At 34.1% G+C, this 24,830-nt stretch overlaps 1 protein-coding gene across 2 annotated transcripts in view; it reads right to left on the reverse strand.

Moving 5' to 3' along the window:
• The window catches only part of SMAD4 (SMAD family member 4), a 54,494-nt gene that overhangs the window by 13,397 nt on the left and 16,267 nt on the right, over window positions 1-24,830 (reverse strand). For both annotated transcript variants that reach the window (XR_012380011.1, XM_025886362.2), the window contains exons 2-10: window positions 22,690-23,068; window positions 21,491-21,665; window positions 21,023-21,052; window positions 16,009-16,221; window positions 12,636-12,755; window positions 12,425-12,541; window positions 10,929-10,979; window positions 3,679-3,862; window positions 2,397-2,565 (exon numbers count right to left, since the gene is read on the reverse strand). Coding sequence is in view for 1 of the 2 variants with exons in the window: in XM_025886362.2 (XP_025742147.1) it covers window positions 2,397-2,565; window positions 3,679-3,862; window positions 10,929-10,979; window positions 12,425-12,541; window positions 12,636-12,755; window positions 16,009-16,221; window positions 21,023-21,052; window positions 21,491-21,665; window positions 22,690-22,938 (1,308 nt within the window). In the remaining variant the exon portion in view is untranslated. The remainder of the gene's footprint in view (window positions 1-2,396; window positions 2,566-3,678; window positions 3,863-10,928; window positions 10,980-12,424; window positions 12,542-12,635; window positions 12,756-16,008; window positions 16,222-21,022; window positions 21,053-21,490; window positions 21,666-22,689; window positions 23,069-24,830) is intronic.

The following is a 24,830-nucleotide window of genomic DNA, read 5'->3' on the forward strand; positions in this document are numbered from 1 at the left end:
ACAACTCAATACTAAAATGACAAAGAACCCAATTTAAAAATGGGCAAAAGATCTGAATAGATATTTCTCCAGAAAAGATATACAAATAGCCAATAAGCACATGAAAAGATGTTCAGTATTATTAGCCATTACGGCAAATTAAAACCACAATGAGATGCCGCTTCACATCCACTAAGATGGCTAAAATAAAAAAGACAGATAATAACAAGTGTTGCTCAGAGTACAGAGAAACTGAAACTCTCATATATACATTGCTGGTGGAAATGTAAGATGGCATATAGCCACTTGGGAAAACAGACTTGGCAGTCCATCAAAATGTTCAACACAGACTCAATCTTACCATCCAGCAAATCCACTCCTACTTATATATCCAAGAAAAGGAAAACATCTATCTAAAATCCTGTACAAGAATGTTCAGAGCAGCATTATTCATAAGAGCCAAAAAGTGGAAATAATCCATGTGTCCATCTACTGATGATGGATAAACAAAATCTACAGTAGAGAGCAGGAACTAAAGACAGGAGGTACCTGGGGTACAAGACCAAAAAAAAGGTGTAGAGGTTAGTAATTCAACTTCTTATTGTAATATGGAAAGAGACAATAGCCAGGCTCTCTGAGGGCTACAACTGGGTACCTGCCCATGATTTAAGTGCTGGTAAAATACTTTGACAGCTAATTCGGAAATGCACCTAGGAATAAAATTCTTGCCCATGGCAGAGATAAGCATCAGAAACCTATGTAATAGGAATTAGGCCCTGAGCATACCTGGGGATTGGAACTCAATTTCCTCATGGGACAAAATTCCTCTACCTCCTAAATAAAAGAACTGGTACTGAGATGTGGATCCCAGGGTGCCAGACTAAGGCAAAACTGCCCTATAGGGAAAAGCAATAACAGGGAGGAAAAAAATAAAAAATAAAATGAATTAATTCTCTCAAGACAAATTTGCCAACCAACATAAAATAGACTGTAAAGCATATAAGGAAATCCAACACCACTTAAAAATAACAATAAAGCACAAATAACTAAAATTTCTTGTGGAAAAACTGGAAAATGCAAATGAAGATAATTCCAACTCCCAGAGACAATTCCTGGTAAGACACTGTGTACACGATTCTAGACTTGTAGGTGTATATAAAAAATGAATACAAATATCCTTGATATTATTTCTTTTATAAAAATAAGATCACATTCTACATATTATCAACATTTCCACATCATAAATATCCTATCAATAAACGTATTTTAATATTTTATTGTTCTATTCTATTCCACTGTTCTAACATATCAACAAAGATTCTCTATTGTCAAGATTTTCAACAGGGAATTACTATTAATTTTGTTAGGTGTAATAAATAGCATTGTGATTATGTCTTTTAGAAATATTCACCAATTAGTGATTTACATTAGAGTATTTTATGAATGAACTAACATAGTATCTGGAATTGGCTTTAAATTACTGGAGAAAAAAGTACAGTGATAAACACAATAAAGACTGATAAAATGCTGATGAATGTTAAAGCTGGATGGTGAGTACATAAGGATTTGTTATTTTCTCTATACTTGAAAAATTTGAAAGTTTCATATTAAAATAAGATCCCTATATCCTTTAACTGAACTGCAGTAACTGAAAATGAGATACTAAGTTTGTTGTTGTGAGGCCATCAAGCAATTCCATTGCTGTATATGCTATTTGACTGTATTATTTGTACGCTAAGCAGTTTCCTGGGAGTAAGTGATGAGTTACAGTTAATTCCACTTACAATGGCCAACAATGAAGATGCTTAGGATGACTGTAAAAAACCTGAAATTAAAAATATATTTAGGCTTTCTAATTCCAACTATCTTTCTTTCAAAAGCGTGTATGTTATAAACTAAAATTGATATGGGTTGAATAAATGATAAACACCTCAGGCTTAATATGCAAAATGATAAATAAAACTCATTTAATGTACAAAATAACTTTTAAAAACCTGGTATTGAAGAATTTTTCATTTCTCAGGTTCTTAATTTGAAAAGCTATTAATTTTAGAATTCCCCTCCATACAATCCTGAAGACTGGCTAAGATAAATTTCTAGAGTCTGATTTTTACCGTTCATGTATCAAAGGAAGGCAAATTTCGAGATTTCACTCAATATTTTCAAGAGCCTGTGTATTACTCTAAAACATGTAACAAATTTATTAATAAAACAATAGGGCATGAATGCAACCATAAAACTAGATATAGCCAATCATGTCAATAAATGCCCCAGGAAATGTGTTTTATACACAAACATAATTTCTGATTATTTAACACATGAAAAAGACATTTTTCTTCTCCTCCCACCTCCATCTCAATTCTTTAAACAAATAGAGCTTTCTAAGTCTAAAATGTTTGAGTAAAAGTGCAACTAACCTTTATGTATGCACTTGGGTAGATCTTATGAACAGCATCTCCAGGTGCACGCCCAGCTTCTCTGTCTAAGTAGTAACTCTGCACAAAGACTGCATGGTCACTAAGGCACCTGACCCAAACATCACCTTCACCTTTACATTCCAACTGCACACCTTTGCCTATGTGCAACCTTAGGAAGAAAAAGGGAATTACATTTTATTTTGATAAGTATTTAAAGATAAATTTTAGTTCAGATTATACAGCATACCAAATATTAAAATTAAAAAAAAATAAAAGATGTTATATAACACCATTACTGAAAGATACCCAACTGTTAACATTTTTATATATTTCCTTTTTTAATATCTCATTCATCTATAATTATGAGCACATATATAATACTTACTCTGTGCCAAATATTTAATATAAATTCTCACTTAACCTTCACAATTCAGTAAGGTAAATATGATTATTCCCATTTTATAAATGAAACTAAGGCATATAAAAGCTTATAGCTACACTGTCCAAATCAACAGCTACTAGCTACATGTGCCCATTTAAATTACAAAATTCAGTTAATCACATGAGTTGTATTTTAAGTGCTCAACAGCCATATTTTAATGTAGGTAGTGGCTATTGCAGTGAACAGCACAGATATAAACTATTTCCTTCATCACAGAAAATTCTTTGACAGCACTGGCTTAGAGAGTAAGGAATCTGCCAAAGTCACACAGCTAGTGATGATAGAGCTATGACTATAAGCACACACACACTTCCTTAAAGATCTGAGATCATATGGTACCTAAAACTATGAATATTTTCTTGTAATATTTCATCTTAAGCATTTACATTCACTATATAAACTTTTAATTAACATTTTAATACATAAAAAATGAAAGTTCATCAAAATTTACTTAACCATTTCCCTTTTATCATTTTTCCAATATTATAAATAATACTTGCAGAAACATGTCCTCATTTTATATTATTTCCTCTCAATAGATTTGTAGAAATAATATACAATAAGAGAAAATACAGATTTGTTTCTAACTGGATACCAAAAGGTCTAGTTTACTATTCAAAACATAGAAACATCACTAACTTAAACAAAAGACCATTTTTATCATATTTTAAATAACAAACATCTATAATTACAACGCAATGTTTACAAATTCTGAATTTTCAAGATGACTTTTATCTATATTCAAAACCTTATAAATCTACATTGAAAAATGTAACTTCAAATAAATGACAACGTACTATGTTCAAGTTTTAAAATAACTAACTATACAATCAACAATACCTTGCTCTCTCAATGGCTTCTGTCCTGTGAACATTGGAGAGTTGACCCAAGCAAAAGCGATCTCCTCCAGAAGGGTCCACATATCCGTCAACAGTAACAATGGGGCAGCTTGAGGGAACCTTAAATGTCTCTCCTACTTGAACATCCATTTCAAAGTAAGCGATGGAACACCAATACTCAGGAGCTACAGGAGGTAGATAGGAGAGAACATCTACCCATGTAAGAGAACATCTACCCATACATTCATGTTCATTCCATAAGACAAAGCTTTTCCTAAAAGAAAGGGTGAAGGAAGGGGAGAAGCACCTGAAAAGCACCCAAAAGAATCTGATTAAAATGACAATGCATTAAAAAGTAGGCACCTCTATGTCTTCCATTTTTCAGCTCAGTACCTAAGCATTCTTGAACTCCAGTCATTTTTTAAAATCTGGAAATTGGTTCTTACCTCAAAGGACTCATCCAACTAGGAATTCAAAGAAGAGAAGTAATCAGATTCTAAAATTATTTTATCACAATGTTTCATTTGACTGTACATAGTTTCTATATAGTCTGAACTTTTATTTTTTTTAAAACACACGGACTCTAAGACATATTCTAGGGAAGTGTCCTTGAGTAACATCAATTTATGACATACTTTTATAGATCCCTAATTGAGAGAAAGGGCATAAGCAAGTCAGCCAACACAGACTAGAGTCAAGGTTAATTACACTCCATTATACAGTTGCTGAGAGCAGGAATTCTCAGCTGTCTCTTGGGTGAAAGGTCATTTGTCCCATCTGTATTTTTAGTGAAGTCAATTCATGTTAACTACTACAATTTTAACTTTGCAGATGTATTTAGTGTATTCATTTGAACAACAATAAATGACTTAAAATAACCTTAAGTGATTGGGCAAAAAAGGCACTATTTGGTGTGGTTTGCAAATATACTTGATCAAATATTTCTAATTTTTTTTTGAATAAAACTATTATTACACAGAGATAACATACATGGAAATTATTTGATTTTCCTTTTTTAACTAATTTAATAGATATATATAGAGTATCTAGGAATTATTCTAGGCACAACATACACAGCAGTAAATAAGATAGCTATTGTCCCTATTCTCATGGAGATGCAGAGGCAGACAAATAAGGAAATAAATGAGTAAGATGACTCCAGTAATGATAAACACTGTGAAGAAAATAAAATGGGGTGTGGGATAGAAAATGACTGGAAAGAATCCTTCATACTAGATGGCAGTGGTACATCTTATCTGAAAAGGTGAAATTTGAAAGACCATGTATTTATGTAAAGACTGTGAACAGAACATTTCAAGAAGAAAGTAAATGCAAAGGCTAAGTAAAAATGGATTTGACATATTTAAGGGGGGGGGGGGGAAGGCCAGTGCCACTTATTAGAAAATAAAGTTTTCTGCTGATGGGGCACCTGGGTGGCTCAGTCGTTAAGCGTCTGCCTTCGGCTCAGGTCATGATCCCAGGGTCCTGGGATGGAGCCCCGCATCAGGCTCCCTGCTCAGCAGGAAGCCTGCTTCTCCCTCTCCCACTCCCCCTGCTTGTGTTCCCTCTCTCGCTGTGTCTCTATCAAATAAATAAATAAAATATTTAAAAAAAAAAAGAGGTTGTCTAAGACAAGATAACAATTACCCAACGTTCTAGAAGCAGAAAACAGTAATAGCATTTAAAAGGGTCTTTAAACCATCCAAACAGTAAATTCTGTTACAAACAATGCCCTGAAGTCATGAATGTTTATAATGCTGAGTAAAAAATAAGGTCCAAGTACATGCATTTCCTAGTTCACACTGAGTAACATTATCCAGAAGTAAAGTGCCATGGTGAGCAACCTCTTTCCATGAGAGTCAATTCAGGAGAGAAAAAGAGAGCTGTATAACCTCTACATTTAAATAAGAAAAAATATACTTTTAATTATCATGAATTATAACATCTGCAACTACACTTAAACCTTATTATTTTCCAGTCACCAAAGGGGTTTTTGTGTGTTTGCCTAATATCTCAGACACAATACAACAATGATGGTTACATAAAGCTGCATCTCTGAATGAGGTGACCTGCTACTACTGTGAAGAAGAGTTTTAAGAAACGTGAAGTTAACAGAAATTGGCATCAGAACTGCACCATAGATCAGGGATGAAAAAACAACCACCTGTTAGGAGATTGTTAAGGCCTAAGAAAGCAAGAGGAAGGGGGTTACTATCTGTGAAGACAGAGAACTAGAAGTAATCTAAGTGGGTTCCAGAAACCTTGGAAGTCCTGGGATACAATATACCATGTGAAAAACCTCTACTACACTCTCAATTTGCTAAACAGCCTGGAAGAAACTTTTTTTTTTTTTAAACAGGAGAAGGTTAATAGGAAACACTCATTAAGATTTTCTAGATCTCTCTTTGCTCTTTGCTCCAAGGACCAAATGCCATATTAAGCGACAAGCCTGCAGCTTCTCAAAACCAGTATTAACAGGAGGATGAAATTACTCAGTTCAGAGAGTTTTCTTAATGTCCTAATTCATATGAAAGGGAGTGGGGCTGTTATGTGCTTGCTGATGTTGATATTTTTAGCTTCTTGTTGCTGAATTAGTGAAGTTGAGCTGATCTCATGAAGCCTATGGACTGTTCATCACTGGCCAGAGAAAAGGTTTTTAAAAGGCTAAGTTAATGATTTTTTTTTTTTAATTTAAGAACTTAGCTAAAATACTTTTTTATAATGGGGAAATGTATTATAAAGCACAATTACACTGAAAAATATAGTCTCCAAGGCATTCTCTTCAATTTCTGAAATAAAGTCATTCAAAAAGTTAAAAACTTGGTCCAAGTGCCCAAGAGACTCATGAATTATTTCTTTTATTATTTAGATCTGAGTAAGGTGACCTATGAGAATCTTTTATCAACACATAAAGGCACTCTCTTGAATAGTAGATAGTTCCTAAGTACTAGAATATAACCTGAATTTAGAAATCTGTGGATTTTGAATCCATTTGTGAATTACCAAAACAACCTCAAAGACACTGAGGAAACTCTTCACTTTAATTTGTAATCAATATTTAATCAATGAATATATCTCAGCTTTAAGAAAAGCAAAAACAGAGTCCATAAAAAGGAAATAAAATGACTAACCTTTTCCAAAAATTTTTTTCAACTTAGTTATCAAAATCAAAGCATAAAAATCACCAAGTATAAGGCCTATCTGAAATCCTTAACACCAAGGTAATGACCAATAATAATTTTCATTTTCTACAATTTATATTACCTCTATTTCTGAAAACATCTATGTAACTGTCTTCAAAAATCATTTCTCAAAATAGATTCACTATATATTGATGATGTTTCATTATTTCAAATATTTTACATATTCAGAAGTATAGGCTTATTTCCTATCTAAATGGCCCTAAGTCTGTGGTAGAATATTTTAGCATTTCTTAATCGGACCTTAAGGGGCTGCATTAACCAGACACCTAAAACAAATATTAACTTTGTTTTATATTCATTTATGAAACAGGACTGCAGAGCTGTAAACTAACAACTATAATTTAAATAGAATTAAAAGTACTAGAGGGGTGACTGGGTGGCTCAGTTGGTTCAGCTCAGGTCATGATCCCAGGGTCCTGGGATAGAGCCCCACATCGGGCTCCCTGCTCAGCGGGGAGTGTGCTTCTCCCTCTCCCTCTGCTGCTCCCCCTGCTTGTGTTCTCTCACTTTCTCTGTCAAATAAATAAAATCTTAAAAAAAAAAAATTTAAAAAAGTACTAGATAGCAGGGGACACAGAGATTAGGAAAGGTTTCCCAACAGTGGTATACTCCAGGTAGATGTTAAACAGAGTTTGCCACATTTAGGACCTTAGGAGTACCTGGGTGGGCACCAAGATGGCCCCTAATGATTCTCACCTCCTGAAATTCACATCCTTGTGTCATCCCCTGCCCACAAAATAATATCTTACAGAAATTATGATGTGACTTTTGAGGCTAAGTCTTAAAAGACCCCAAGGCTCTGTCTTGCCTTCTCTTGACCACTTACTCTGGGGTAAGTTAGCTATCATGTGAAGACACTCAAGAAGCTGTATAGAGAGGTCCACACAGAGAGAAACTGAGCTTCCTGCTGACAATAACAATTTACCAGCTATGTGGGTAAACCACCCTGAAAGTGAATCCTCCTGCCCCAGAAAATCCATCAGATGACAGCAGCCCAAGCCAACATCTTGACTGCAACCTCATGCGACTCTAAATCCAGAGCAAACCAACCAAGTCACTCCCAGATCCCTGACCTACAGAAACTAAGTAAGATAAAGAATTGTTATTACTGGTTTAATCAGCTAAGTTTGGGAAATACTCTATTTCAGAACAACAAGTAACTAATATAGAATACAAGACCTATCACATAAAGATTTTTCTGCATGTGTTAAAAAAGTATAGAGGAATGATATAGCTGAGCAAGCTTGAGTACGTGGTTCAGGATGGTTAAAGCATAAAAAGACAAAGCTAGGAAAAGTACGCAGGGACCAGGATCAGACACTGTATTCTGCCCAGCTAAGGAATTTAGACCTTTTGGCCAAGCAATAAGTAAGGAAAATGATGCAAGTTCTTTAGCAGAGAAATAATTAGATTCAAATTTGAAAAGAAATACTGAGTACGAACAGAGATTAAACTATGCCTACAAGCTCTCCCAATAGGGAGACCAGTTAAAACAGTACTCTTAACAGTATAAGAGAAGAAATGAAGAAAACAGTTGTGAGGTAAAACTCCTCTGGGGCCTGTAAGTATTCATAGCCAAAGAGTTCACAGCCAAATAGGTTCCAACCAGCTGATTCCACACTAACATCTGTGTATGCACAGAGCTAATTCCTTCTCACAACCACTCAGATAGAGACCTTTCAGGATCATTCTCACCATTAAGTCACTTTCTATTCTACTCATAGACAAAAGCTTTAATGCCAACGTGCAGTGTTCCAGATGTGTATCCTCTTAACAAGTTAATGCTATTCCCTAACCACCAGGAGCTGTTAGACCTCAACATCAGTTCTACCATGAGAAGAATGAAAAATCTATCAAGAAGCCAAAAGCAATTGCTGAATCCAAACTGAGTCCAAATAACCATTTCCAACTTCACCTCACCATCTCATTCAGGGTATGTCTTTCTTCTGAGCTCTGGTTATTCTCACTCCTGCAGACCACCTTCCACTAAGCCATATGGACACTGAGGCCCCCCAAAGTGCCAGGAACCACTACTGACTCTCAATGACGCTGCCCTGAAGCCAGAAAAAATTCTCATTCTTAAGACTCTAGATTTTCCCCTCTTATCACAGCATGTTTATTCACAACAAATTAAGATTTGGATACAATGATTTTATTTATATGATTTCAAAAACAAGTAAAACCAATCTACTAAACTAGACTGCCTCGTGATGCATTGATCACTTTCAAAGAGCAAAAAAAATAGTATCCACAAAAAGCAGAACAGAGGCACCTGGGTGGCTCAGTTGTTAAGCGTCTGCCTTCGGCTCAGGTCACAGTCCCAGGGTCCTGGGATCGAGCCCCGCATCAGGCTCCCTGCTTTTCCCTCTCCCACTCCCCCTGCTTGTGTTCCTTCTCTCGCTGTCTCTCTGTCAAATAAATAAATAAAATCTTTAAAAAAAAAAAAAAGAACAGTGCTCTCTGGTAGGGAGGAGAGAAGTTTTTGACTGAAACAAAACGCACGGGATAGGAAGTTTTCTAGGGGTGTGGCAAATTTTAGTTATCAATCTGAGGGGTGGTTACCTAGGTGTTGGCTTCAATGTTATTCATGAGACTGTACGTATAGTTGTTTTACATACTTTTCTGTATATTTCTCAATAAAAATGTTTATAAAAAGGCAAGGCTCCTTAACCACTAAAAATGTTTAAAGCCACAATAAATACGCAAATAACATACAGAAAAATCTACTAAAGAGGATTATTTAACTAGTAATTATGTACAGTTAAAAAGTACTTCTGCCCCACCCGTAGCATTTTTCTTCTAATCAAAACAAATATTATTTGCCTCCTGAATCAACAAAAACTCTATCAAACTATCCACCTAATCTGGTGAGCATGGTAACTCTTTCTCATACTCTGATGCGATCACTGTAAAGCAATTCGGCTTTTTGATTCAGAAGCTCTTTAAATCTCTTAAACTGAAATATGAGACGAGTTACAAGCTTGAAAATCTTACCCTCAATAGTTTTGGGATTTTTTAACATCCGGAAGAAAAATTAGAAAATAAAAAGTAACAAACAGAACACTGTTGAAGAAAATTATGTAGATCTATTTGAAGAACTGTAAGTTATCCTTTAAACTGATCATTATGCTTATTGTAGTTATGTTTTTAAAAAAAATTTTATTGGAAATATATGCTCATATATTTATACACGAAACAATTTTATACGATTTCCTTCAAAATAATAAGTGAGGGTATGAATGAGACAAGACTGGCCCAGAGCTGTTAACAGCTGAAACTGAGGGATGAGTATATTGAGGGAGGGGGTCTGATAGTTGGTATATGTTTAAAATTCTTCATAATAAAACAAATTATTTTTAATTAGGGGAAAAATTAAGTGATGAGTGGAAATTAAATATTTGCAACTTTTTAAGCTAAGAAAAATAGATACGAAGGGATAGAGGAAAATCAAAATCTTATGTTTATGCTAAGAAGCCCTCAGTATTTTATTGAAATTTTCTGTTTTATTACTTCTATAGTTTAAAAAGATATATTCAAACTCTGAATTGAAGAAATCTATTTAGTTATTTACTGCTTTGAAGATTAATCAAAAAGTTTCTAAAAATTCCAATTAACCAGAAATTCCTGAATCTATCTTCTAAAACAGACACAGTGAATTATTTTTATTTTCAGCATCTACTTCAGATTCTTCCTTGGCTTTTTAAGCTACAGTTTTACAGCTGTTCTATTTTGAAACCTAGTTTTCTTCTGCTGCATATTTATGTATTCAATGCTAAAACCAGCATTTTGTTACTTCATATTTTAGCTGAAAAAAACAGTTGTCTTTTCTTTCACACAGTTAAAAAGAATCAAATATGGGCACCCTATGTGTGATTATTTATCAGCTACTCGTAAACTGTTGATTAGCTAATGCGATAAGCAGTATTATATTTATCTAAAAAGTTAGGTTACTCTGGAATTATACTAAAACGTGTGTTTGTGTGTGTGTATGTTTTAATTACTATAAAGAAAATCTAAATATAGGGAATCAATGTTGAAATACACTTACCAGGATGATTGGAAATGGGAGGCTGGAATGCAAGCTCATTGTGAACTGGCCCTAAAGAAAAGACAATAAAAATCCCATTTTTATTTATTAAAAGTTTTCCAATGCTAAAACTTTTAATAAACCTTACTTAAATATAACTACCGTACCTTAGGAGTTGTTTAGATCAAGCTTATGCAATGTCTAAAAATGTAAAAGCTTTGTTTAGATTACTTTATAATAAGCAAATACTCTTGAGTTACTTTTGTGGATATTTAAGAGCTAACATTTTAATGCTATGTGCCAAGTGCTATTAGCAATTTACAATAATTGTACATGGAAAATTTAATGTAAATTATAAATGAATTATTCATGTAACATGACAGACTATAATTTACAATGCAATATATGATAATAATTCAAACTGTTAGGTCCATTCTCAAAACAAGTGTTTAGGGTTTATTAAATTAAGGATATTTACGTAACAGAACAGTAGCTAAGATAATTGAGAGATTATTAAGTGTTAAAACACTGTGCTAACCACTTCACAAGAATTATTACATTTACTTCTTACAACATTTCTTGAGATGGATACTACCGTTACCCTTAAGGCTTAGTTAGTGGGGGTTATGTAACTTGCCAACGGTCACACAGCCAATTAAGGGTCCAAACTCAGCACCTTAACCACTATGCTTGGCCAGGCAGCCATAAAAAATTATATTCTCTAAAACATGGAAAAATAGTAACATAATTGAAAATAAGAAGGATACCACAATATATACACAGAATGATCCTTCCCCTCCCAAGTGTATAGACACCCATTTATATGACTGGAAGAAAAAATAAGACAAAATATTAGGAGTAGATATCTCTAGGTAGGAGGGCTCTGGGTAATTTTTATTTTCTTATTTACACTTCTCTGATTCTTCCAGGTTTTCTTTGGTACTATTAATTTATAATGGAGGAAAAGGAATTTAATACATAAGAAAAATTTATGCTCTTGACTTCACTAAGCCAGATGAACAATGTTCCTCTTCTGCCTGAAACTACAAGCTACAATTATCAGTAGAGTCTCCCTCCCAATCAAGCTTGCACAGAGTAATGATAGATTCAACATCTAAGTGTCTACAGTATGCTGAACAGTATGATGAGGGAAGCCTTGAGATCTTGACACTCAAGGGGTTTCAACCCACTTAGGGTGGATATACAGATATACATGAGATCTAGGAATATATACAAAGCAAACAAACAAATGAATGGAAATCAATGTGGTGTTAATGAAACATCAGCAAAAGAGAAATAAATGTGCTTAGTAAACATCACTCCTCTAAAACAAAGGTATGATAACAAAACTGTAAAAAGTAAATAATACTGTTTACCAAAAATGCTGAAAAGCAGTAATCATTTAATGAAACTAAATTGTAAGATGAATAAAAGATGTAAAAACATTTAAAAAAAAAAATCGAAAGAAAACCAGTTCTCAAAAAGAAAAGGCCCTTACAACAAAAACGAGAGCTTACAGTAATGTCCGGGATGGGGCGGCATAGGCGGGTGGTGCTGAAGATGGCCGTTTTGGTGGTGAGGCAAATTAGGTGTGTATGGTGCGCTCCTACTTCCAGTCCAGGTGGTAGTGCTGTCTAAAAATTAAGGCCCACATGGATTAATTTGCTTTTAGAAAGCCTGCCTATTTTTTCTCAACTACTTAAAAGATTTTAAAAAGCATGTACATACTATGATGGTAAGTAGCTGGCTGACCAGTAAATCCATTCTGCTGCTGTCCTGGCTGAGGCCCTGAAGCTATCTGCAACAATCCTTCACTATGGCTGCCCGCCAGTATACTGGCAGGCTGACCTAGAGGAACAAGAAGACATTAATACGGTACATTGATCGATGCAATCCTATGTTTTTATACAGTAAATGAAGGACCAATTATATCTGATAATCACAACTATAAAGATGGGCAAAAAATGGAACTCATCCATGGTCTATCAAGTAATAAACCCTAAAGTCATCTATGAAGGCAAACCTTAACTTGAAAATGTCCAAAACTGTTCTACCTTAAGTAATGTCTAGCTAATTTTAGAGGATTTTTCCTTCATAAATATTCTTCAAATGCCAGCAAAATGCCACTATATGTCTAGCTTATCCTAATAACTTCAGAAGTACATCAGCTCATCCCTGGCCAAGCCAAGTAGCTCTGGACCTTTCTGATTCAGGACTCCAGAAGTCCAGACTCAAGGAAATGTTGAAAACTGGAAATTCATTACTATCAGCACTGGTACTGGTAATGGCAAAATGCTAGAGTTTGATAAAAGAAAAGCAGAGCAGGCAAATATTTTAAATGGAATGTGATGGGTAAGGTGAAGTTTAGAAAAGGTCAAGCTCCACTGTTCAATCAACAGAGCACTGTTAGAAAAAAAAAAAAAGAAAAGAAAAGAAAAACAAAAACAATAAACAAAAACCACAACAACAAAATATAAGTCTACTTTGAAATTTTTTCATGTACTTTTAAAAACCAAAAATCACTTCCTTCCAAGAACACTACCACCTTCCTGGATTGAGAGGAAATTAGTTACCCTTTCTATATGTAATATACCAGGAGGAGTAAGATTTGTCTGGTTTCTATTCTACTCAAAACCATTCAATGATATTGCTTACTGAACTACATTTTTTTAAAATATTTTATTTTATTTTTTATTTTTTTAAGTAATTTCTGCCCCCAAAGTGGGGCTCAAACCCACGACCCTGAGATCAAGAGTCATGCTCCACCAACCAAGCCAGCCAGGTGCCCCAACAACCTATATTTTTAAGGCTTTTTTTTTTTAAGTGGAAAAAGCTTTATTTCTTCAAGCAAGCATTAAGTCAATTGTTTATCGCATTTGGGAAGCACTGAAATTTCATAACTGTTATCTATCACTGGCATCACTTCAATCTTTTCTCATCTAAATGGAAGTATAGATAGAAGAAAGGAAATGACACCATTGCTCAAAGTATCAAGGAAAAGGAACACTTTTCTTCTCTCTGCAAATCACATTTCCTTAAGGTGAGGATTATAAAATTAAAAGTTAAAGAGATTGTTGCAATAATCTCCAAATTATTTACTTTTAAAGATGTTTTTAGCAACCTCCCTCCCTACTCATCCCCCAAATTTTTTCCAAGTTATCTTTAAATGTCAAATACACTTTTACTCTTGCTTTTAACAACTATGCATGCCACAGACTCTTAGCTAGCTTATAAAAAGTGTCACTATATAAGCAAAATGAGATTATTTTAATTACAGATATTTAGAAAGAAAACCTGAAGATATTCAAGTGCAAAATGAACACAGACTATAAAGTAGCCCACTGTGGTTATCTGTACTGAGTATTTCCATTACACAATTCCAAGTATATAAGAAGAAATTAAATAATACAACTATACCAGCTCATTCAAAATAGTCTTCCAATTCCTGTTTTAGTCCAATTTTTTTCTTTCTTTTAATTCTATCAATACACATTTTGAGATCTACAAGAACATTTTGTGACAAATTCTAAAAATAATCATCTATTCAATTAGAAAAATACATCCAAAAACTACCAAGAAAAATGATCGGAATTTCACTAATACCACTTTTTCTGGTTTTCAATAGGACTTGAATCCAGAAAATAGAACACTTAAAGCAAAGCCACTTTAGAAGGCATCAACAAAGGCATGCAAATTCAATCTCCAGATAATATCAATAGAAGTAATTAAGTAAGTGGCTGCGCTCTCACTAATCTATGCTTGGGTGGCCATAATATGCTTTCTTTTAGTCTCCATCACTGACCACCCTGTCAACTATATTCCCAAGTTGGTTAATAAAGAGTAGACAGATAACAGAAGCACTAAGTGATTAAGATGGTCCAGGTTCTAAAGTATGTGCTTAACCTATAAACTCCACTTAGAATATGTTGTCTATGGTGAGACTGTCATCTCATGCAGCAAATCCAAAATATATTGCTTTGAAGAGGTGAAATGAATTAAAGGGGGGGATATTTGGTATACCATACTTATAAACTCAATTAGAGAAATCAGTCCTCTATTTATTCCAAAGATCAAATTTCCATTTTGAATCTGATCTGATATTAAAGTAACAGAATAATGCTCCCTTTAGTAGCTGCTAATAAAGTATTAGTCCAGATCTATCAACAACCTACTGCTGATGTGGCTTAGATACAATCTCCTTAGCAACCAGGTACAAATAACACCATACACATGCCAAGACACTGCTCTGTAATTAGTTAAAAAAAAAAAAAAAAAAAAAAAAGCAACTCCACTTGCCAAACAGCAAACTGTGCAACCTTTGGTAACTGTGAAAATAAACAGCAATATTAACAGAACAGCGTCATTATTGCCTTGATCAGTCCCCAAGAAAACATAAACCTAATAGCCCTCTGCCTCTATAATGTGGCAGAGAAAATGGCATCTCTATCATGGGAGGAATCTTTTTGAAAAAAACTTCTTGGTTAAAAATAATAATAATAATAGATACCTAGAATTTAGCTTTATTTCAAAATTGACTAAAAAACAATGTCTATCTTGAGGGATATATGTTATAAACAACTTTGTCAAGATCCCTTTTTCTAAGTTTGTACAATGGGAGACTGAAACGACTATTATAAAGTAATATTCTGCCAGGTAAAGCACAATAGAAACCCTAATTAAGGAAAAGCGTACAATTCAATTGACAGAGATTTTTATAAACATCTTGGTCCAAAACTACTTGTTAACTACTTAAACACTTCTCTAAAACACATCTGAAAGTGCAAGATGATTCTTACTTCTGCATGTAATAGTAGAGAAAGTACAAATTAGACCACTAATTTAAATCAGTATTATAATCAAAGTCATTACTTAAATTCTGAGTGACTGTACATCAACATAAAAACATTCAAGTAGATTACAAACACCATTTTTTCCAGGACCTACTGAAAAGCCTATTTAATACTTTTATCCTATAAAAGATACCACAGTACTTTTGATTTTTACTTACTTGGAGTTTTCCTCCAAGTAGATATAATTATTACATACAAATATTAAATAGGGTAAGATCAACTTGCTGACTACATTTGATTCTACTACTCACTTGTGGAAGCCACAGGAATGTTGGGAAAGTTGGCGGTGCTGGTAGCATTAGACTCAGATGGAGCTAACAGAGCTGGGGTGCTGTAAGTCTCCGTTGAGGCACGATTACTTGGTGGATGCTGGATGGTTTGAATTGAATGTCCTTCAGTGGATAATGATGGCTGTCCCTCAAAGTCATGAACATACTCATCCTTCACCAACATACTTGGTGGAGCTATATAAAAAATTAAACACATTTTAAAATCTTGTAAGATTCGGTTACCAGAAAAAAAAAATCTTGTTAAGTAATACAACACCTAAAATCAACTATAGCGTAAATAACTCTAACTCAGAATGTTTTCATATTTGAAAAGAATACTACTTTATCCACAAAAACTGTTTGTTTAGAAGTAGGGATCTCAGATACATTATCAGTCAACCTGACTGACCCCCTGAAATTTGAGGACTACATTTCAACAACTTCCAGAAGTGGTCCTCAAGAGGTATTCCTTAGTTTCTGGATTAACCTAGAAGTAATAACCATCTTAAATACATGAGTTAGATAAAAACTAAATGGCTGGGGAAAAATGTTTATCCATAAAACCAAACTGAGATCAAGGACTTGGCTATATATCTTTTTGCTAATTTCACAGTGTAGAAATATGAATGGGATCTGATAGCTATCCAGTTCCAGGATTTAGACTTACTGTTAAGTGACATACTTTGAAAGTGAAAGGTACTGAATGTCCCCTACAGGGTTAGAACCAGAAAGAAAAATTCTAAATGGTTAAGTCAAACTGAAATTTCCTTCTGAAAAACCAAATCAAATAATGATGTTTGATAAATATATGTTGTGAAAAAATTCAATCAACATCTTTCATCTATGTGGTTACACCTTAATAAGCGAACCTAAACTCTAGCTGATACAACATAACACTTTTCCTTTAACAAACTAGAGGATGGTTGCTTTTGTTTTAAGGAAAAAAAGAAAACTTAAACTGCATTGGTATCAACTGTTCTCTGCCCAGAACCTCCCCATTTTTTTTAGTCTATTGCTTTGGGGTGTGCTTTTTATCTTTAGCAAACAACTCTTTACTGCTTCTAAACTAACACTAACCCAGAATTTTACAATCCATTGAATTCCAATACTACGTTCTCCTCTTAGAACAGTCAATAAACAGTCCACAACAAGACATTCTCTTTTCCATTAAGAATCAACATATAGCGCCCTTTATCTTTCCCTATGTCAATTTTTGAAAAAACTGGTAACACACAAATACCAATTCGTTACATGGCCCTTTTTTTTAAGTAGGCTCCATGCCCAAAGTTGGGCTTGAACTCGCAACCCTGAGATTAAGAGTCGCATGATCTACCGACTAAGCCAACCAGGTGCCCCAACATGGCCTTTTTTTTTTTTTTTAATGGAGACTATTTCAAAGCAGTAAGAATAATCCATTATTCAAATTTCTATGTACAATCTCTTAAAGCGCTTTTTCATGCATCAAAAGTCATGAAGGGGCACCTGGATGGTGCAGTCGATTGAGCGTCCGACTCTTGGTTTCAGCTTGGGGTAGTGAGAGCGAGTCCTATGTCCAGCTCCACACTCAGCACCGAGGTTGCTTAAGACTCTCTCTCCCTCTGCCCCTCCCCCACCCATGCACACATGCACATGCGCTCTCTCTCAAATAAAAAAATCTTTAAAAAAAAAAGTCATGAAGATTTTGCAAAAAGTTTTTCTTCAAAAAATTCTAGGGAAACAAAAAGATAACCAAAACGATGCTTAACATATCACTATATATCAGTAAGAAAATTGGACCCAACCATTCATCACTAATGTTAGCCAAATTATAAAAATAAAAGAAAAAATCATTTGGGACAAAGTGGATATTACTGTTATTTACCCAATCTTTTTTTTTTTAAATTATACTTTTCAACAAAGTTCTATAATTCTCTTCATATTGATTCTGACATCTCTATGTAATTCCTGGATATTTTAGGGTTTTTTGTTACTATAGTTGACAAGGATCTTTTTACCAAGATATTGGTATTGCTAGTACATAAGGAGAAAGCTACTGATTTGAGAAAATGGTCAGTCAACTTGATACTCATCATTTTTGCTTTTCAGTTGACTCTTCTCAGCTTAATGTGAAATCATAACAACTAAACTCTACTTTTAAAGAGTTATGCCTCATAATACTTTCTTGCCCAATACACTGACTAAACCTTCCACAATACACTGACTAAACCTTCCCCAAAGATAACTTTCAGACTTCCACCTGACTACAAGTCTCTTCAATCAAATAACTTAAAACATGTCCCTTAGGTAAAACTGTAGGAATCAATGACAGATGTCTGCAGTATATTTTTGCCAAGAGGAAAAAAAGTAGGTTACAAAACACTATTGTACACTATGATCACATGCATGTTTTAAAAAATCACAAACTGTAATTTAAAAAGCAAGGTCCAGAACAAGTGCACAATATGCTTTTTATGTAAGAAAGGAGGGAAATAACACATGTATTTTTGCATAAAGAAACCCTGGAAGGAAACACCAGAAACTAATAAAATTGATTACCTGAGGTAGGGGGGAATGGGGGCAGGGGTGGGAGCACTTCTTTTCACTGTATACCTTTTTATAGTATTTTGATTTATGGACCATGTATTGCCTATTCAAAAAAATAAAATTAAAAAACATATAGTATATATTTTTTAAGTCCAGAATAACAGACACCAAACTATTAAGTATTTCTCTTCATGGACTAGCATTCAACAAATTCATTCACTGAATAAGTATTTATTGAGCACCTATGTTCCAGGTACTGTTCTAGCACCCGGAATACATTCATAAACAAAAGAAAAATGTCTGCCCTCATGGAACTTACACTCTTCTATTTTTCTATTGTTTAAATATCTAATATTGAGCACACATTACTCCAGCTCGTCCTAGCTGTCTCTCTCGATTTTCATTTAATCAAGTGTGGAAAATGCGACCTTCCATGTGGGGGTATAAGGAGAATTATGAAACAATACTTATAACTCATATAGCTCAGTACTGGACACAAAGTGTGTACTTGGCAAGTGTTAGCTGTTATGCTTTAACCGTCCTGTTAAGAGCAATCATACATGTAATTGTAAAATGTTCTACGAGGAGTAAAGGAATGTATAAGGGACATTCATCACTATGCATCAGTTAAGAAAATTGGACCCCACCATTCATCACTAAGCTGAAGCCACTAGATTCACCCTAAGTCAGTGCTCTTCATCACCACCCACAGGCAGAGCACAGCACTTGTCTGATGCTACTGTTGCTGTCTTATTTACCTTGTCTTTCCTCCACTAAACTCTGAGCTACCTAGAGTGGAGAAAACACACCTTACTTATACTATCGTCCCTAGATCCTAACACAGTACCAAGCAATACATGCTTATTAAATATTTCTTAAAATGAATATGCAGACTGATGTGGTCATGGAACGTTTCACAGAAGATATGAGATAGGCTGGAAATGATTACCCTAAGATTCCAACTCAAAAGCGAAGGAACTATCCCATTTTCTTAACGTTTTCTTTGCCTGGCTTTGTATTATTTCTTTGTCCAAATCTAGAAGGGGCTGTGAAAAACACCTGTTGTTTTCTGAGGAAATAAGCCACTGAAGCTGGCCTTTACAAACCACCACTAGGGGGATCTGCAAGGCTAAAACAAACTCAGAGACACTAAAAAGACCCTATCACCCACACAAACCGACCAAAGACAGCTACTTATAACAGCAGCAGCATGTTAGGATAAGGGAAGAGTGTAATGAGTCTTCAAAACTGGATCTCCTCACAACCACTCCCACTAAAAAGATTCTGATATAAGTATTACTATAGGCCCCCAATCCTTAATCCCTACTGAGCTGAATACTTTAATTCTCCAAAATCAGGAATGGAGAATGGTGAAGATCTGAAGGGTATTTACTTTCAAAGAAAATAAATAACATAATATCAGTATCTGTGTAGCAAAGAGGCCGGAATTTAACCAATCTTAGAGCTACCCTTCCCAGACCACTACCGTATTACCAACCCGCTATTCTCAGAAACCCACTAACCATTAGCAAGTACCAAAAGGCACTAGTCTTCCTCTATTATAGTGACATGGAAGGAAAGTGGACAGTAAAAACAAGTAGACTTTCATGCTCTTCCTAAATTTTGTTTAAGGTCAGATGATATTTCTGACTCACCTCTAAGATTCTGCAACAAGAAGCACCAACCCACTAATTTCCCTCCAGAACAACTGCACATCTTTCTAAGATAATGGTGGTTCTTTATCAGAGTTGCTCTGCAAATTAATTACTTCTTATAAAAATTTTAGTTCATTAACATGTTCTGAGTAATAAAACTAAGTTTTAACAGATATCTGTTCTCAAATATTACACTAAAAAACAACATCGCCCCCCCACTGATTTCATTTCCCTAACTCAAAACACATTCTTTTTTAAAATAGAATTAGATCATCTATGAAAGTGAGAGTAGACTTGTTTTATTTACTCAAAATGTAACAAGATCAAAAAATGTTAATATATGTAGTTTTAAATCATACTTAAAAATATCTATCATTTCTAAAAATAAATTAGGGAGAAACAAAGAAAAATTAGAATATTGCTATTTCTAAAGGACATGCTCTACATGACTCCAAATTACCAAACATTACAGGTATTTATACCCATTTAAACTGGCTCTCTGAGATTTTCTTCCAAAACAGCCAGTTTTTACCAATTAAAAAAAAAAAACTCTTTCTTTATACGTTTTATATTCCCCTATCATATTTTTTAGACCACTTGAGTATATAAATGGTAGTTCAAATCCAAAGTACCACCAGCCTATTTAAATCCAGTTTTAAGTACTGATGCATGCTCCCCAAAAATCTACATTTCCAAAGCAATGAGTATTTTTCTTGTAAATGTTACCAGCACCCACACAAACTAATTTTAGGTCAATAAAAAACAGAGGGGACAGAATAAAAGAAAACAGAGAAAGTTACAAGAAACAGATTACCTACCATTACTCTGCAGTGTTAATCCTGAGAGATCTTAATTTTTTAAAGGGGAAAAGAAAATGAAACATTAATCATTACCATGAAAATATTTTCCATTGTATTTAAAATTACAAAATGTAAATTTAACCCAGAGATTCAAAACTTCATGAACCATTTCAATTCAAGAAGAGTAGTATAAATGCTATCTGACAATACATAAACAATTCAATAATGCCTTCCATCTTATTTTTCAAAAACATTCTAAATGGGCAGAACATGAACTATAGTGTACACATAGTTTTAGCAATCAAAATACAAATCTATTCTAAAGTTCAAATTTAAATATTCATATTTCATTAAAAATATCTGATCCTTTAACTTTAGCTGAAGTCCTGGGCTATACCCAAATTTATAATTTAACGTAGAAAAATTAAAACACTACTGAGATCTTTTCCCTTCGTGAATCTGAGGATAAAAGTAAAGTCTACTTACCAATTCCAGGTGATACAACTCGTTCATAGTGATATGGATTCACACAGACACTATCACATTTTAGGTCAAACGCATACTGACAATATTTAACATGTTTGAGTTCATTTTTGTGAAGATCAGGCCACCTCCAGAGACGGGCATAGATCACATGAGGAAATCCTTTCCGACCGGCCACCTAGGAAATATAAACGACCATTTACTGATCATCAGTTATGCATTACACATTAAACAAGGCACTTTATATATATTCTCATTTAATTCATACAATCCTACATCAGTATTATAATCCCCATTTCATAAATGAGAAACATTTATGAACTAAGGTATTTTTTCAAGACCTGTGCTCAGGTTTTTAAAATGCAAAAAAAGTATGAGTTTGTTGAAGTAACCATTCCTAAAATCTAGAAATAAAATTTTTAAATCTAAATGACATAATATTTCTGTATGTTTCTTTAAAACTATTCAGCACAGGATGGGGCACCTGGGTGGCTCAGTCATTAAGCGTCTGCCTTCAGCTCAGGTCATGATCCCAGGGTCCTGTAATCGAGCCCCACATCGGGCTGCATGCTCTGCGGGGAGCCTGCTTCTCCCTCTCCCACTCCCCCTGCTTGTGTCCCCTCTCTCGCTATGTCTCTGTCAAATAAATAAATAAAATCTTTTAAAAATATATATATTCAGCACAGGAGATACATGATGTACTTCTATATAAAAATGTAATCAGTGAAAATGAAAAATTAAAAAATTTTATAAAATATAAGCTTTTAACTCCTTGAGTTTTAAAGATATGCCTGAACTCTTTTAGAGTAGTACCAAACATAAAATATCAGATTTCTAAGTTATAAAAGGGCCAAGTATAACTCAGTTTTTAAAATGTACATAAAATACCAAAAAAAGAAGGAAAAAGCTACAAAGATGAATACCAAAGTGCTAAAGGTATGGGGGTTTCTTCTGCTTTTTTATTTTCCAAATGTTTTACATTGAATTTTTTTCTTAGAACATTAAAAAACTTTTAAGATATATCTTTATTATATGGAAGAATATATTCTTCCATAGATTCCCATATGCATATTGGTATAGGATGTACAGTATATGAAGAGAGAGAGCAAATGTTAAATTATCTAATAGTAACTTAAGAGGAAGCAAGAATTTTTTAATCTGCCACTACAAAAGACATAGAAAAACTCTCAAACAAGACTAACCTGAAGCCTCCCATCCAATGTTCTCTGTATGGTAACACATTTGCTAGGATGAGCTCCATTTGTAGTTATAGCTGTTATTAAAGAATCCAATTCATCTTTTTTCTCCTTCAGCTTCTTTACCAAACTTTCAATTGCTCTTTTTGCAAATGTTTCACTCTCTCCACCTTGTCTATGGCACATCAAACTATGTACAATGCTCAGACAGGCATCATTACTTGTTGGTGTATTTGTAATAGACATATTGTCCATTTGTTACAGTTATTTCTTTTAAATCAAATATGTGTCCAATTTCCGGAGAAATTCTGATCTTTTGGAGGCAGTGAAAAACAATGGCTAACGTTGCAAGGAAAAGTATTAGGCATGTGGTATTCAGGATAACCTAAAAAAAAAAAAAAAAAAGAGAGACATAGACATTAAAACACATTTCACAAAGTAGATTCAGTTACTTGGGAAAAGATGGAATTGCTCCAGTTAAGTCAAAGACTCAATGCACATATTTTAAATTTGGTGCTTAGAGTTTTAAATAAATTAAAATGTTGCTGTTTTTGACATTCCAAAGTATATTAAAGTTAGGTTTTCTTGTTATTATAGGGGCATGCTCAATCAAGTCTTGTGGACAGAACTAATCACCCTAAAGTTAAATCTTAACAAGACTTTTTAAAAAGATTGCTAATGAAGACCAGCACTTTAAAATATGCTAGACTAACAACTACTTAAACTTAAAAGTCTACCACTAATACACATGAAAAATTTACTATCACCTGTTACAAAATGCCGTTTATAAGTTAAAAAAACACACATCTCTTTAAAGAGACTACTGACAACAATGAAAGATGAATACAAATTTTTAAATGGGCAAAGGATTTAATACCCATTTCTCCAAAGAATGGCCAATAAGCATATGAAAGATGCTCAAACAACATTAGTCATTAGGGAAAATCAAAACCACAAGGAGGTACCACTTCACATTCACTAGGTTAAATAAATAAAAGGGTAGACAATAATAAGCACTGGTGAGGAAGTAGAGAATGGAACCCTCATTCATTGCTGGTAGGACTGCAAAATGGTATAGCCACTTTGAAAAGTAGTCTGAAAATTCCTCAAAATGTTAAACACAGAGTTACTATATAACCCAGGAATTCCACTCTTTGCAATTCCACCCAAGATTACTGAAAACTTATGTCCACAAAAAACAGTATACATAAATGTTCATGGCAGTATCATTCATAATAGCCCAAAAGTACAGTACAAATGTCCATTTACTGATGACTATATAAATGAGTATATCCATACAATGTCATATTATTCAGTCATAAAAAAAGAATGAAGTACTGATACATGCTATAATATGAATGGACCTGGAAAACATGCTAAGTGAAAAAAGCCAGTCACAATGGGGTACCTGGGTGGCTCAGTCATTAAGCATCTGCCTTTGGCTCAGGTCATGATCTCAGGGTCCCAGGATCGAGCCCGACATCGGACTCCCTGCTCAGGAGTCTGCTTCTCCCTCTGCCTCCTCCCCCTGCCTCCTCCCCCATGATCATGCTCCGTCTTTGTCTCTCTCAAATAAATAAAAATCTTTAAAAAAAAAAAAAAGCCAGTCATAAAAGGCCACATGTTGTATAATCCCATTTATATGAAATATCAGTATAGGCAAATGCATACAAAGAAAAAGTAGATCAGCGGTTGCCAGAGGCTAGGGGGAACGGAAACAAGAAGTGACTGCTAATGGGTATGGAGTTTCTTTCGGGAGTAACGAAATGTTCTAAAATTGATAGTGGTGATGGTTGCACAACTCTGCCACTATACTGAAAACCACTGAGTGAATTTTAGAGTATGTGAATTATATCTTAATAAAGTTATTAAAATAATAGACCAATGAATTCCTCAAAAGATTTTACCTGTAAAAGCAGTAAATTATTTTCAAAAGAAATCAAAATATAGAAAATGAATATTAATGAAGAATCTATTCAATATGTACAAAACTAAAGTAACTTATCTAACCTTAAGATCTCACATGGAATAAGAAAAGGCCCTGAGACTAAGAATAAATGAGATATAGCAGGAATGGAGACCATACCTTATGCTGATTTGTTTTTTATTTGTTTGTTGATGATATTGTATTCCATGCTTATTCTTTT

This window comes from Callorhinus ursinus, unplaced genomic scaffold (genome assembly GCF_003265705.2).
Source record: "Callorhinus ursinus isolate GAN/ISIS: 27379988/994484 unplaced genomic scaffold, GSC_fseal_2.0 scaffold11, whole genome shotgun sequence".
In the NCBI taxonomy this organism is placed as follows: Eukaryota; Metazoa; Chordata; class Mammalia; order Carnivora; family Otariidae; genus Callorhinus; species Callorhinus ursinus.